The 15,962-nt window shown below is 46.6% G+C and overlaps 1 protein-coding gene and 1 non-coding gene across 2 annotated transcripts in view; both read right to left on the bottom strand.

Moving 5' to 3' along the window:
- Nucleotides 1-2,100: 2,100 nt before the first annotated feature.
- EP300 (E1A binding protein p300) overlaps nt 2,101-15,962 on the bottom strand; it is an 81,459-nt gene continuing 67,597 nt past the window's right edge. The window contains exons 23-31 of the mRNA XM_047786165.1: nt 14,230-14,297; nt 12,806-12,956; nt 12,533-12,679; nt 11,709-11,822; nt 10,757-10,922; nt 9,869-10,033; nt 8,148-8,309; nt 5,525-5,806; nt 2,101-5,387 (exon numbers count right to left, since the gene is read on the bottom strand). Of these exons, the coding sequence (XP_047642121.1) occupies nt 3,192-5,387; nt 5,525-5,806; nt 8,148-8,309; nt 9,869-10,033; nt 10,757-10,922; nt 11,709-11,822; nt 12,533-12,679; nt 12,806-12,956; nt 14,230-14,297 (3,451 nt within the window). The 3' untranslated portion in view covers nt 2,101-3,191. The remainder of the gene's footprint in view (nt 5,388-5,524; nt 5,807-8,147; nt 8,310-9,868; nt 10,034-10,756; nt 10,923-11,708; nt 11,823-12,532; nt 12,680-12,805; nt 12,957-14,229; nt 14,298-15,962) is intronic.
- Nucleotides 13,121-13,222, bottom strand: LOC125131933 (U6 spliceosomal RNA). Its single transcript, XR_007136103.1, has one exon. It is a non-coding gene; the product is annotated as a U6 spliceosomal RNA (small nuclear RNA).

Here is a 15,962-nt window from a genome sequence, read left to right on the forward strand (position 1 = left end):
ATCTTGAGTTTGTTTGTGTCCTTAGCTATCGTGCCGCCATCGCAAGTGCTTCTCTACAGGGAGAGAAAGGGCGAGGGGAGGGCGGGCTTTGGAATCCGGCAGACCCTCGGCTTCCTCTGGCTGTGTGGCCTGGCGCACACATCTGAGCTGCAGTGTTCTCATCTGGCAGTTTTGGGGGCTGTTTTTGAGGACTGAGTTAAGTGAAGTAATTAATGAGAAAGCACCTGGATGCTGCTCGCCTCTATGGGGCTCATCTCCTAGACTGATGTCTTAGAAACAGCCCAGTTGGAGATTTGTGGCTCCTTCTGGCTCTTCCCAACTTTTCATTGTGGCAATTTTCAAATACGTACAAACCTTGAAATCACCTTCTTGTATTCCTGATTGTAGATTAACTCACCTCTCCCCCTCCCTAGCACTGCCTCTGGCCTGGGCAAGGACAGCTTTTTTTCCCCCTCCCCATTCAATTATTTCTTTTCTCTTTTTTTTTTTTTTTTTTTTTTTTTGCTTTTTAGGGCCTCGCTCATGGCATATAGAGGTCCCCAGGCTAGGGGTCGAATCAGAGCTGTAGCCGCCGGCCTACGCCAGAGCCACAGCAACGCGGGATCTGAGCCACGTCTGCAACCTACACCACAGCTCACGGCAACGCCAGATCCCCAACCCACTGAGCAAGGCCAGGGATGGAACCCGCAACCTCATGGTTCCTAGTTGGACTGTTTCTGCTGTGCTATGACAGGAACTCCCCCATTTAATTATTTCTGCCCTCATTTTTCTCCTGGCAATATTGTAGTGAAAATACTAACACTATCTAATACTAACGCTATTAGCCAAAGAGGTTAGAGCTATCTTTCCAGAAACTCTTCCCAACAGCCAGAAGCCTTCCCACCTACTCCCTCTGTTCCCTGTGTGTACCCTGTAACACATCATTCTGTCTTCTTTCAGATCTCTGGCACAGGACGCAGGCGCTGCGCGTTCATCTGCTGGACCCTCGACCTGAGGCAGGTGGATACTTGGTAGCACCTTCTGGAACAGGCCTTGGTTAATGCTGAGTGTGTAAGTCTAGCTCATTAAGTTGGGGTCCTGGTTATTTTCGTTGAGACGATGTCAAGCAGTAGAAAGAACAGCGGTTTGAATCAAGGTACCTAGAGGGAGATCTTCCTTCCTTAGCCCTTAGGGGACCGCCTGGCCAGTGTAAAGCTCCACTGCAGTAAACAAGGAAAACCTGCCAAATGCCAGACAGCTTGCTAGCAGTGGCCCCCTAATTTTTCAAGCTCATTTGCCAATGTGGTATTCAGCTGGAGGGTGGCCTGGCAGCCTCTCCATCCTGGCATGGTACCGGACTTCATGCTGTCACCTCTCAGCCTGCTGGGCCCTATTTCCACATCTTCCTTCCCCGCAGCCTCATTCATTCCCCCAAAGACGTCTTGGCCGGCTGTCAGCAAAAGCAAAGTGTAACAGAGACCAGGGACCTGCTGTCGCCCTGACTTCAAGTGCTGCTCTTTCAAGGAGTTACCTGTGACTTAGGCAGATAGGACACCTCTCGGGTGTTTTTTGTTTTTGTTTGTTTTTGCTTTTTAGGGCCGTACCCATGGCACAGGTTAAGTTGCCAAGCTAGGGGTAGAAATGCAGCTACAGCTGCCAGCCCACACCACAGCCATGCTGGATCCTTAACCCACTGAGTGAGGCCAGGCAGGGGTCAAACCCACATACATCCTCATTGGTAGTCGGGTTCGTTACCCGCTGAGCCGCGATAGGAGCTCTCTCAGCTGCTTCCTTATCCCTTCCAGACCATGTCATCCATAGGGGACCATGGAAGAAGGACCTATATATAAAATTGTCAGAGGCCAATTAATATAAATTCATGTTGATAAAATAGACATTTAGCTGGTATTTGTGTTTTCCCCTGAACTTTTGGACAATTTTACCAAAATCTATTTTTAAAAATCTTTTTTTTTTTTTTTTTTTTAAAAAAATGACTTGATTTAACAGGGAGGGCTATAAGCTAGTGCTCTCAGCCTTCCCCAGGAATCCCATGCATCAGGCATTTAAACTGATGCATATTCTAAGACGAAGATGTGATGGCAAGAAGTGCAAAGTCAGGTGTCTGTCTCACACAGTTTATTTAACAATAGGTAATAAGAAATCAAATTTAACAGTCTATACAGTGATCCAAAGTTCATATTTATAAGTAATCAACTTTAATTGCATGATTTACAAGTTGAGGGTTTTTGCTTTCTAGTTTCAAGTTTTACAGAAAGTGTGTGTGTGTGTGTGGGGGGCAGGATAAGGAGGAAGAAAGCAAGCAAAGAAGAATCCCCAGGGACATTTTGCATGTTAAAATCATCCCACTGGAATCGTTTCTTACCCTCTTTTTAATTTTTCCTTTGTTAGATGTAAAAATAACGAAAAAAATTCTTTCAAGAAACAGAACCACAATATATAATACATCAATTTGGCAGCTGCCCCTGTATATTTTGAAAAAAGTCATTTTTCTCTCTACATGTACAAATTACTTTAATACTTGAAGTTTTTACGCTCAGACTTATGGAATAGAAAATTTTCTGGAGCACAAAAGTTGACTTGAGGGGAGAAAGGGGGAGGGTTTTTTTTTTCTTTTCCATTTTTAAAAGAATGAACATCTTTGCACCCAGAGAAAAAAATTGGTATTTAATATATATTTATATATATTTATATATATAGAATGTAATTTTAAAGTAACATTAACCCCTTTTGTCCTCTGGTTTTAGAAATGTTCTTTTTTAATTCTTCCATAAAGTGAGGAAAATAGGGAAAAATGTCAACCATCTGCACCAGTAAATAATAACTATTAATATTACATATTTTCATTAATTTAAAAAAAATAATAAAACCTATTGGAGGTGCAAGGCAGGAGCATGTGGTTGGCTTCACAGACCTCAGCCTCCTCCCAGTGCACACTTGAACCACACACACAAGGGAAAAACACCAGGCTGGTGGTAACCAGCCATAACAAAAATATATTCTTTGTATTCTATCATCCCTCAGGTTCACCTTGCATGTTTGCTTTAAACCACAAACAGCTACTGCACAGTTCTTGTGTTTTCCAAGGAAAATTGTCTTTTAGGCTAAGAAAGATTCAAAAAAATTGTTTTCAGTACAAAAAGTCTTGTTAAGAGAAAATAATTTTTTTGCTCCCAAAATACTACAAGGTGTCTCTAGTGTATGTCTAGTGTACTCTGTGAGAGGTTTGAATTCAAGTCCGAGTTCTCGGTGCTGAGTCCCAGGTCCGTGGCGCTTGCACCATGGAGGTTTGCCATGCCCGGATTGCTAGCGAGCTGAGAAAGCATTGTATTCTGGTCTGGGCTGGCAAAATGCCCTTGTTCCATGGGGTTGCCCGGGGCGGCTACCAGTCCAGGATGTGGAGAACTGGTCTGTGGGGAGACATGGTGTGGCGAAGGCTGAGGCTGCATCCTTGGGGAAGGGCTGGAGTGGGGGGGCTGGGACTGCGGCCGTGGAGAAGGGACAGGCTGGGGAGAACGCACTTGATTGGAGAGAGAAGGGAGCTGCTGGCCTTGCAGGTGTGGGGACTGAGCCTGGCTCGGGAGCATGTGCTGTTGGGGGCTCATGGGGTTGGGCTGAGCAGGCGACCCCATCTGTTGCTGAAGGAGTCGCTGCTGATAGGCCTGCAGACTGGCTCCTGCCTCTGCTCCCAGGGCCTGGGGGAGCTGGCCCACCTGTCCCATGTTCCCCTGCTGTATCTGCTGCATGTGATGCTGCATCCGCTGCTGCGGCTGAGGCTGCGGCTGCGGGGCATAGCCAACCCCTTGGGGTTGCTGGAACTGGTTATGGTTGGCCATTCCGGGGCCAATTCCTGGCCCTGCTCCCTGCTGCTGCTGCTGCATCATCTGCTGTCGTCTCAATATGTCGCGGAACTGTGAAGGCATGGTGCTGTGGTTCACGTTCATCTGCTGAGCCTGAGGGCTCACCCCTCCCATGGGCGGCTGGAGCTGCTGCTGTGGCTGCTGCGGGGGCAGGCCGGCCCTCTGGACGCCTGCTTGCAGGGGGTTCATGTTCTGCATGGCGGGGCCGGAGTGGACTCCCTGCTGACCGGGCATGGTAGGTGGCTGCAGCCCCGGCTGGCCCTGGGGCATGCCAGGCTGCCCAGGGAGGGGCTGCGGGTTGGAGTTGGCATACTTGGCAGCCCGCTGCTTGATGAACGCAGCCAACAGCTGGGGGTTGGCATGGAGGATACTGAGCACCTGCTGCTGCTGCAGGGGAGAGCTGGGAGACCTGAGAGTCCGCAGAAGGTTTTGTAAGGCTTGTTGAGATACAGTGCCTGGTTTGAGAGGGCTCACACCTACCTGGCCCAGTCCTGGCTGGGGAGCCATGTTCAAGGGCTGACCGTGCTGTGACACTGACATCATGGCCGGCCTCGGCATCCCAGACTGGAGTTGCTGGGGTTGAGGCAACCCTCCTTGGGCCCAGGGTGGTTGTTGCTGCATCCCTGCAGGCCCCATCCCTGGCTCCAAATGCCCGCTGGGACCTCTGGCCATGGGGGGCGGGTTCATACCCATGGGGGCCATTGGAGGCATCTGGGGCATCTGGTGCTGGATCGGCCGTTGAAAAATCTGCACGTGGGCCATCTGGCGCTGGGTCTCCGCTGCCCTCTGAATCTGCATTGCCATCTCCACCGCTGCAGGTGGGGGTCCTGGAAGGGGTGGCTGAGCAGTCTGCGGAGGGGTTGGAGGCGTCACCTGGCCTGCTGCCTTGCCCTGGGACACAGGGCCAGGGGCTTGAGTCCTGGGCAAATAGGGCGGCATGCTGTTGGGCGGGGTGGGCTGGGGCTGAGAGGGGGGCTGGGGCTGGGGCGTCTGGGGGGTGGCTGGCTGTTGGCCCGTTGGTGTAGTTGGAGTGGCAGGAGTTGGGGAGGGCAGGCCCTGCTGCTGCCCCACCACGCCCGTCCGCTGCATGCTGGCCATCCTCCTGCGAAGCATCTGGGCCTGCTGGAGCCGGTGCTGCAGCTGCTGCTGCCGGAGCTTTTGCTTGATGTTGAGGCAGAAGGGCACAGGGCACTTGTTCTCCTGGCAGTGCTTGGCGTGGTAGCAGCAGAGGGCGATGAGCTGCTTGCAGATGGGGCACCCTCCGTTGGTTTTCCGCTTGCAGCCCTTGGTGTGCTGCACGACCCGCTTCATCTTCTGGCAGGAGGGCAGTGAGCAGTTGGCGTTGCGGCACTGGCAGGCGTGGACCAGAGACTGGATGCAGCGCTGGATGCTCAGGCGGCGGGAGTCTCCTGGGCTCTGGGTGGCCGCGGCCTGCTGGTTGTTGCTCTCATCATCTAACCCAAGACCCAGTTTCTCCATTTTGTGGTCGTGGTTTTTAGTGTTATAGCAGGTGATACACAAATCATAATCCTGGGGGGGAAACACAGGTGCAAGTCAACCTCCCAGGACTTAGGTCCTTTGGAAGCATCTGCATATCCTGCTAGGGTTAAAAAGCCCCTTTTCCGAGAGAGCCTCAAGCGCCCGCCCCTCCCGCTGCCGGGGCCTACCTCGCACACAGTGCAGTGCCAGCGCGTCTCCACGTGGTGCTTGCACTCGTTGCAGGTGTAGACAAAGCGGTCCTGGCTCTGGGTGTGCAGCTCCACCAGCATGCACATGGTGGACCACTGGGCTCTTCGGAGGGAGGAGAACTCCAGATGTTTGTCCCTTGCGAGGGTGAGAAAGGCATCCCGCCCATCCATCAGGTCGCAGGGGATGAGGGGGTCGGGATCCACGATGGGTGGCAGGGAGTTGGCAGCAGGGCCAGCGATGAGACGGATCACAAAGAAGACCTGCAAAACAGGAGTTCCCATCGTGGCGCAGTGGTTAACGAATCCGACTAGGAACCATGAGGTTGCGGGTTCGGTCCCTGCCCTTGCTCAGTGGGTTAACGATCCGGCGTTGCCATGAGCTGTGGTGTAGGTTGCAGACGCGGCTCGAATCCCGCGTTGCTGTGGCTCTGGCGTAGGCCAGTGGCTACAGCTCCGATTCGACCCCTAGCCTGGGAACCTCCATATGCCGAGGGAGCGGCCCAAAAAATAGCAAAAAGACAAAAAAAAAAAGAAAAAGACCTGCAAAACAGACAAGTCTCAACTGGACCCTGGAACTAACTGGAGCACCTCGGGTGCTGGGAGCAGAGAAGCCTGACCGGATGTGCGACCGCACCACCCGGTCACCGGACCCAGGCCTCCCATTTCACATACCTCTGCTCTCTACGACTACAACAGGCCTAAAAATCTTCATCTTCTCTTTTCTACCTCATTCGGTAAGTCCTTCAAAATAAGACTGGTCGGATGCAGCACAGGTACAGTGGACATTTTGCCCCTAAATGGTCTATTTTCAGAGGCAATCCAAGGTTTAACCTGACTCTAATCATAAGGAAACAGACAGGACAAATCCAGATTGATGGACAGTCTACAAAGCGACGGGCCTGGAGTCAACAAATGCACAGGCCATGAAAGAAAGTAAGACCAGGAATTGAGACATGGCAACTCAGCCCAACACGTGGCCCTCGCAGGAGCCTGAGGAGCAGACGTGAGACAGTGGCCCTGGGTCCTACAGAGGATATCCCTTCTTAGAAGGTACTTGCTGGGGTAAAGAAAATGTAGTGGAATGTTGACAACAGTAGTGAACCTAAGTGAAGGGTGTGGGAGGCGTCTTCTATGTAACTTTCCTAAAAGTGTGGAGGATAACGTTGATTGGGATGGAAAATTAAAAAAAATCAAAACCTCCTTCATCCTTGCTAGAGAAGCAGCAAAAGTTTTCGTCACTGAAGTTTGAAAACACCCAACAACCTTAACCACTGGTGTAAAGGCTGCAAGAGGAAGCTGGTGTCACATATCTAATATTAAATGTAAAATGGAACCTTCAAGAGATCAAGAACTTGTGAGCAACTGCTGTACTGCCCATTAAATTCTAGCAGTTTTGGGGAGCCTGAAAAATCGGCAAACTGGCAGTAACACTTGTAGTCACACCTGGGCAGCACTGTTTACACAAAACAAGAGTCTTAGCATGTGTTTCTAGAAAAAGAGCATAGGACAAGAACACAGTGAGGAGACACACATAGCAAAACGGACGCCAAAAGTTAAGAGCATCGAGGGGCGACTGTGATGTGTGCTTGACCTTGTAATACCGGTTTGATACTGGCTCAAAGGCAGCACTCATAAAGCAAGAAAGAGCATTCCGAAGATGGGCTCACACAGGAAAGGATTGACTCTAATGACCCATTCACAACAGGGGCAGAAAGACCACCTGGAGACTCCCGAGGAAATCTGCAGGATGGCCAACCCTCCCTAACAGCCAGCAGGACGGACCCACTGAACATCACCCCTGAGCTAAGACAACCTTAGATTCTGAGGGTGACAATCCTAGATTCTGAGGGGTGACACCAACAGCCACTGTCTTTAGACGATGTAGCCACAAATTATGCCACACCTACTAGAATACACCCTATTAGAACATGATGTCTGAGCAGAGTCAAAAATACGCCAAAGTGGAAAAAAAGGACATCAATCACCCTCAATAGTCCTTATCAATGATTAGGTTGAGGGAAAAACAAAAACCCGCAACACAACCAGTTGTGTGCTCAAACCACCTGTAACAATGAATCAGCAATCTAGACATACAATAATTAAAAATTCTAACTTTGCCAAGAAGGGGTTATAAGAGCATATATGAAAGTTTAACCATTCTTCAACTCCCTTTCAGAAAGGCAAGCAAGCAACATTTTAAATCATTTGTTTTGCCAAAGTTCTATTATGACAAACTAGAATGGCCGAATGGAGTTCTAAGGAGCTTGGTCTAAAATAAAACAAAGATATCCAACGAGCCAATCTCATTGAACAACCGACAGAAACACGTATAAGATTACAAACATGCTTATACTCTTCCCAATGCCATGGAACTTTGAGCTACACACAAAGCCTTCTCACCGTCTCCTCTCCTGACCGTCTACGCCAGCAGCCTCTTTGTCCCTTCTTCCCCATCAAGTGATTTTTTTTCCTTCTGAATTTCAGATGCTTTGGTGCTCAAGTCATAAATACCAATCATGGTATGCAGTTTGTTTATTTTTTTAAAGAAATCCTGTCCTCTTTTTTTTTTCCCCCCTTCCCATTCTTGGTGGCTGTATCTTACCTCTTTGTGCTTCTCCATGGTGGCATAGAGTTTTTGCGAGAGATCATTAGATACATTGGGCATGCCTGGCTTCTTCTTATTGCCCCTACTCAGGCTGCTCTTGTTTTTGCTGGTTTTCTTATTATTCTTCTTTTTAGCATTTTTGCTGTCTCCCTTTGTCACCTGCAGGTTAACACAAGGGGACAAAGCAAAGTTCACTATTTGTTAACAGTGCGAGATTTGAGCAATACTAATGGCAAGGACTCCATTTTTTGAAACTAGAGATTATAACCTTTCATCTTCCATTAGCTGCTCTCTTCACTCATCCTCTTTTTTAAAGCTGTTGCTTACAGTAAGCGAAGGTTTACTAACGTTTTCACACTGTTTTTCTCCCAGTGAAGAATCTGCACTAATGTCTCTTTACTAAGGCAATGGCAGCCTTTTTGACCAGAAGAACCTGCAGAGCAGGAGACCCTCCGATGGATCCATGCTCTCCCAGATTTGAGGACAGGGAGCAGTGAGTGGCAATGTGGGGGTAGTGAAGAGATTGGAGTAGGGAGCCAAAAACCTTGGCTAAATTTCCTTCCACTCACATTCTAATTTAACGGGCCTATCATAAAAAGAAAAAAAAAATCCCTGTAAAACTTTCAGTTAATGAGTCTAAATCTCAGGCTGTAAAGGGTCTTAGACTGTGTGGGGTGTGACTTTAGTGGTTCAGAGCCAGCAAGGGTGATCTAGGTAAGTCACAGGAAAGTGACTGACAAGGAAAAGGTCCTTGGTGATCCTCCTACAGTGCAGGTTCTGTTTGGGGGACTGGCAGACTCTGGGGCTAAGACTGGTTTTTACATCTATAAAGCGTTAGGAAGAAGAAAAGAAAAAAAAAAAAAAAGGCTGGAGATACAAATGGCTTGCTAGGCCCAAGATATTCATAATCTAGACCTTTACAGAAAAAGTTTACCAACCCCATATTCTCTTTTTTTTTTTTTGTCTTTTTGGCATTTCTTGGGCCGCTCCTGCGGCATATGGAGGTTCCCAGGCTAGGGGTCGAATCGGAGCTGTAGCCACCGGCCTACGCCAGAGCCACAGCAACGCGGGATCCGAGCTGCGTCTGCAACCTACACCACAGCTCACGGCAACGCCGGATCGTTAACCCACTGAGCAAGGGCAGGGATCGAACCCACAACCTCATGGTTCCTAGCCGGATTTGTTAACCACTGCGCCACGACGGGAACTCCCCAACCCCACATTCTAGATGGGTAATTTTCTATTAGTTTTTCAGGTTTTCCTGCTTTTGGTTTCCATTACTAGAAATTCAAGATTTCATTTAAAAACGGGATCTGGTGATAAAAGGTTTAAAACTATTGAACTAGATGGAGTTTCTGTTGTAACACAGCAGAAACAAATCCGACTATGAACCATGAGGTTTCAGGTTTGATCCCTGGCCTCGCTCACTGGGTTAAGGATCCGGTGCTGCCATGAGCTGTGGTGTAGGTGGCAGATGCGGCTTGGATCCCGTGTTGCTGTGGCGTAGGCCAGCAGCCGCAGCTCTGATTGTACCCCCAGCCCGGGAACCTCCCTATGCTGCGGGTGTGGCCTTAGGAAGACACCCCCCCAAAAAAAACCTACTGTAACCACACTAATATTTCTCGCTCAACTGAAGAGAGCTGAGAGCTCTAAGCCCACTTCTGGGCTGTAGGCGAGAGCTGAGGCAGAGGTCGGAAAGGAGAGTGCAAAGTCCTCACGTCTGTGCTTTCACTGCTGGTGTTCTCCTCGCGCTTTCTCTCTTCCTCTTCCTGTTCCAGTTCCTTAATGCTCTCTTCCAGAACATTGGGCCAGAAATCACCCTCAAAGTAAGGCAATTCCTTCGCACTTGTTAATCGATCTTCAGTAGCTTGTTTAAAAATATCCTGTGAAAGTATCCATAAGAATTTGGTTTTTTTAAAAAAAGCATTTACTATACAGAAGCGGTCACAGCTGATGAACACAAGAAAACATGAAGAATTAGCTGTCTTCTGGAAGATGGCAGAGATTTTATAGCACAGCCCAATGCCCGGGGAGATGCTGAGTGTCACAGACAGCACGAGGTCTGGTATTTCTGGTTGCTTCTTTCCTCTATCCATGAGGACAGGGAGATGATCTGCCCTTACATAACCAAGTGGCAAATGATCCTGCCAGGAACAATGGCAGAGGCCGCATCACTGACGGCAAGGCCTTTACCACTCTTCAGAGAGAATGTAGGGCAATGGGGGGGGGGGGGGACACCTGCCTTGCACACCTCATTGAATGTGCTCAGAACAACCCAAATTACAGACACTGGAAATCACATGGCTACAGGATGATCTGCTGTGCTGTTAGGGAAACATCTGAGTTCATGTTTTCCTTCTCAGGAGTAAGTACAGATAAATTCAGTGGTTCCAAGTTATCATGAGATACCTATAATCATGAACGGTGATTAAATATTTTGCCAGTTACACTTCATCTTAGTAGTAATTGAAGAAAATAACCCCCTCCCTTATCAAATTAGCTTAATTTCACAAATAACATAAAGGAAGGAGAACAAACACAAGATTTTTAAGATGGTAAAAATGGCAGAATGCAGAGCAGCAGCAGTCCATCACCGCACTCCTGACCTTGTAGTCGTGGACAATTCGCTCGGACACGGCCTTGTCGAGCATCTTTTTGTACCACTCCTGCAGTCGCTTGGGCTTGGGTATCTTCTGGTCGGGGGGATGGCAATGGAATATATAGTCATCTCCCTCACTTGGGGGACATGCCCAAATATGCCCTGTTGTATATCTAATAATACAAAGAGGAGAAACATACAAAAGAAAAGATTACCCAGACCAGAAAGAACGCTACACTTTAAACCAAAAGTGGAGTCCGTTCGGAAACCAATGATTTCCCCAAGATCACACAAAGTGTGCGATCCACATCATATAAAAAGTCTTGTGCCAGAACTAGGCAAAATCTATGATCATAAAACTCTAAATTTGTATTTAAAGACCAAAGAAAAGGTACAATGCAATACAACACTGTCAATCAAATATACTTCAATGAAACTTTAAAAAACGGGGGGGGGGGGGGGGGGATAACGCAAAGGAAAATGAATCCATGTCAACAAGAGAGCTAAGTGAAACGCAAACTGTTAAGAGTGAAACCTGCAAGGTGAGATGCTGAATATTCTCAGGCACCCTGAAGGTAAGGAGCCAGTCTGACAAATTTTTCTTTCTCCAGACCTTAGTTTGATTTTGATACTCAAGTGTAAAAGCATCAAGTACAGTTTAAGATTCTGGCCTTAAATGAGTATCAATGTTCAAATCAAACTGTTTAACAAAATCACATTAACGTGGGATGGGTAAAACCAGGGTTAAGACAGCCATTTCTTTCCCATTGGTAAAATTAACATCAAAGGATCTCTAACTAAGTTGAGATTACAGTTCCACCAGATGAAAGCCAAAGTGCAAAAGGTCACACATTTCCATGTTTTAACCTTTTTCTCACCACACCACCACAGTGGTGACTAGTTTAAAACCAATTAAACAGATTGTTTTTAAAAACAGCACTTGTTTTTTTTATGCTCACCCTAGTTTCTTGACGTACTCCAAATATCCAATTAGAATTTCATGATAGACTGCAGTCCTCAAGCATTTAGGACGGAAGAAATGAACGCTGTCGAGGTATGATATGTACACTCTCCTGTACCGAAGGGGAGAAAGAAACCAAGTCACAGGAGTTCCTCTTCGCTTTTGCCATTTGTAATGCTCATCGCACAATATTACAGTTCTTTAGGACAACGACTAGATTGGGAGCCCTTTAGGGACGTTTAGTGGGCCCGTGGCTCTATTACATCTCAGTACCTGGCAGGGCCTGAGACACTGTATCGCCCGTCAGTACTGACTGAGCTAGATATATTCTGGCAGGACTCATTTTGGAAATGGAAAACTCTAAACCATACTTTATCCCCTTTGTATGACATTCTTTCATATACACCTCAGCAAGGCAGCTGACACAACCTGGATTTTTAAGTACAGTTTCTGAAAAGTAGTCGTTTTTTTCCCATTCTGAACTTTAGGCTGCTATTCATATCCCTTTCCTTATTACCACGGCCACAGTATTTTGTTTTTGGCTTTGCTCGTGATGTGGGGATATTCCTGGGCCAAGGATCAAAACTAAGCTACAGCAGTCACAAAGTTGGATCCTTAATCCACTGGGCCATGAGGGAACTCTCTGAGCAGCGTTTCCTGTTTTGCTTTTTGTTTTGGTTTCACTTTAGCACTGTGCATTTGAAACCTTGGATTTCTAAAACAGGCACATCAAACAATTTCTCATCCATCATGCTTGTTCATCTTACGGTAACTTCAATCTCGCAGGCAAACAAGAAGTAGCCGTAGCATAGCAAACCCTACCTCTGGTTGGGTGGAGGGCAGTCAGAGCCGTACTCCTGAACGTGCATGCCGAAGAAGCACAGGTCAACCCCATCGATCTCTTCGAAGGCAAAGAGGGCTTTGGTTCGATACGGAAAAGATTCTGCCATCTCTCCACTGTCTACAAACCTGTACAATTCATGTTGGAGGGAAAAACCACAACATCCCACTCAGATTAGAATCAACAGTAACCATGTTCGAGCATTCGAGCAACAGTGGAGCCGCATGAGAAGAAAAGGGGGAATCCTTTGATACCTTGCTTTCATTCCTGGTTTGACTTCCACAGTTTTGTCAGAAGCATGAACTACTCGAACAGTGACCTCTCCTGACTCAGGGTGATTTTGTCGCCTCAGAAAATCATTCACACGATTCTCCAGAAAGGTGCCAAGCCTGGTAGATGGCAACCCTAGGAATGCAAACGTTGAAAGTTCAGCAGTAACCAAGGTGCAAATTTATTACTGTCAGTCTTAAGGTTCAAACCAAGTCTCATTTCTGGTTCTTCAATACTAATAGGATACCTTGCTGGATTTTGTTAAGTTAGCAATGTAGCCAATACCTAGAAAGATAAAATTTAATGTAGAAAACTTCACGAGTCTGTGTATCATCTTTGCAGAGAGCCATGCTAATCTTCTCTGTATCATTCTAATTTCAGCTCAGCTCAAACAAAACAAGCAGGGTAGTGAATACTTTTTTTTTTGTCTTTTTGTCTTTTTGCCATTTCTTGGACTGCTCCCTTGGCATATGGAGGTGCCCAGGCTAGGGGTCTAATTGGAACTGTAGCCACCGGCCTACACCAGAGCCACAGCAAAGTGGGATCCGACTTATACCACAGCTCACGGCAACACCGGATCCTTAACCCACTGAGCAAGGCCAGGGATCGAACCCGCAACCTCATGGTTCCTAGTCGGATTTGTTAACCACTGAGCCACAACGGAAACTCTGGGGTAGTGAATGCTTTTTAAATGTTATTTCTCACGTTTTACTTTGAAAATATTTTCTATTTCAGAAGAGACAAAAGTAAGTCTCCATATGCAATCTGCCCTGATTTCAATATTTAAAAAATAACAACTGTTGAGTGTTGTGCTTCACCTTGCACAGGAACAAAAGCAACCAGGAGATGAGCAAAAAAAACCATGCAAAGGCATCTATAAGACGAAAGCTGACTGCCACTCCACCCAACCAAAAAGACCATATAGGTTTATTTGATTAATTAATCTATTTTGGTCTTTTTAGGGCCGAACCCGTGGCATACGGAGGTTCCCAGGCTAGGGGTTGAATCGCAGCTGTAGCTGCTGGCCACAGCCATAGCAATGCAGGATCTGAGCCGCATCTGGAACCTACACCACAGCTCACAGCAATGCCAGATCCTTAACCCACTGAGTGAGGCCAGGGATCGATCCTGCGTCCTCATGGATATTAGTTAGGTTCATTAACCACTGAGCCATGACGGGAACTCCACTTAACTTCCTTTATATAAATCATCAGGTCTCATGAATTTCACACCAGAAAGTACATCACATAGACCATGGAAAAATTTTTTGATTTTTAATTTGGTTTAATATTTTAAATAATGTTGAAACAAAATAATTCATTTTGGATGTTTATTTTTAACTATGCTTCAGTGAAGTTTTGCCAAAATGTACCTAAGTAAATTTAAGTAAAGTGAGAATAAAACTTACTTTTAGCAGAAAACTTATTTTCTTTTCTAGTCCGTGCAGTTTTCTTCAAACAGCCATCACAGACAAATCTAAAACATAAACCAAGACTTTGCTTGAATAACTCAGAGAAACATTTAATGTCGTACATACCATAAAAATCTCTCTTATGTGTATATACAGTTGAAATTTAAAAGACAATCTGGGAGAAATATTTCTAAATACATTACAGAGATTTAATATAACATACAAAGATTTTTTAGAAAATATTGAGAGAAAAAGGACAAAAAAAAAATCTAACTGAAAAATAGGCCAAATACATGAGAAAACGTGAAGGGCATAAAAACTGGTTTACATGTGCAAAGATGTTGAAGAATTACAGATTAAAGCAGGAATTTAGTTTTATGGCCAGTCACACTGGCAAACCCTCTATGTGCTACTGGTGGCAATGTAAGCAAGTACATTCTGCAAACAGCACTAATCGACTTTATTTCATGGCTGCAGCACACACCTCACTTGCTGTGGGATCTTGGTTCCCAGACCAGGGATTGAACACAGGCTGTCATGGTGAAAGTGCCAAACCCTAACCACTAGACCACCAGGGAACTCTTAGCACTAACAGATTTTAAACATTACATTCTGTTTCTGCGATTACATAAGGATATGTGCCTAAGTAGAATTCTTAGAAAAATGGACATTATGGAAATCAGCAGCTGGCTGATCCTCACTTGCAAGGATCACTCCAAGTCTTTTAATTATTCCTACCCAACTCTGAAATTAAGGGGAGCACTATATAAAGGCCTATCTAAAGCCATATATACATCAACCACTGCAAATTAGCTTAGTGTTGTTTCCTGGAAATTTGTTAGTTAGCCCCCTCTCCTGTGACCTTCAAACTAACATCAACAGTCAGTCCAAGAAGAGAGCAAAGCAGAGAGCAGAGGTTTTGTCCTAATAAGAATCCCTTAATGCACAGACACCTCCCCCTTCCCCCGGAACAGAGCTGGGACCAGCCCTACTCCTGGAGAGTGACAGACGGCCCACAGCAGTGAACAGGTAAGTGTCACAATGGACCTGTGGGCTATGGAAGCCACTGATGGTGTGCAGCCTGGGTAAATATGCAGATAGTACTCTGAAACAGAAAATGAGGTCCCAGAATACCTAGTTCATTCAAGTCTGCATCTAATTTTTTTTTTCATGCAACTCTGCTTTCACTGGACAGTAGTATACCATTCCGAACAATGTTCTCTCAGAGTCAGAGACAGAGGTGTCCCCACAGCGCCATCCATTGCCTGTATCTTCTAAATTTCTATTGCAATATAAGTAACATTCAAAATCTGCCAAATTTAACACCTCCTTGCTAGCTCCCAGGTGCTACCAATTTCCTATTACTACCTCGATTAATAAGTCTTTACTAAGTATTTACCTCCACCCCCACCCTCCTTTGGCTGCCCCACAGCATATGGAGTTCCCCGGCCAGGGATCAGATCTGAGCCACAGTTGTGACTTGCCCCAGCTGCGGCAACGCTGGACTGCTTAACCCACTGGGTCAGGCTGGAGATCTAACCTGCATCCCGGCACTAGAGATGTGACTGATTTCGCTGTGCCACAGAGGTAACTCCCATAGGACCACCAAAGGATTAAAAAAACGAACCAGGAGTTCCCGTCATGGCACAGCAGAAACGAAACCAACTAGGAACCATGAGGTTTCAGGTTCGATCCCAGGCCTCGATCAGTGGGTTAAGGACCTGGCATTG

This window comes from Phacochoerus africanus, chromosome 7, assembly GCF_016906955.1.
Source record: "Phacochoerus africanus isolate WHEZ1 chromosome 7, ROS_Pafr_v1, whole genome shotgun sequence".
Taxonomy (NCBI): domain Eukaryota; kingdom Metazoa; phylum Chordata; class Mammalia; order Artiodactyla; family Suidae; genus Phacochoerus; species Phacochoerus africanus.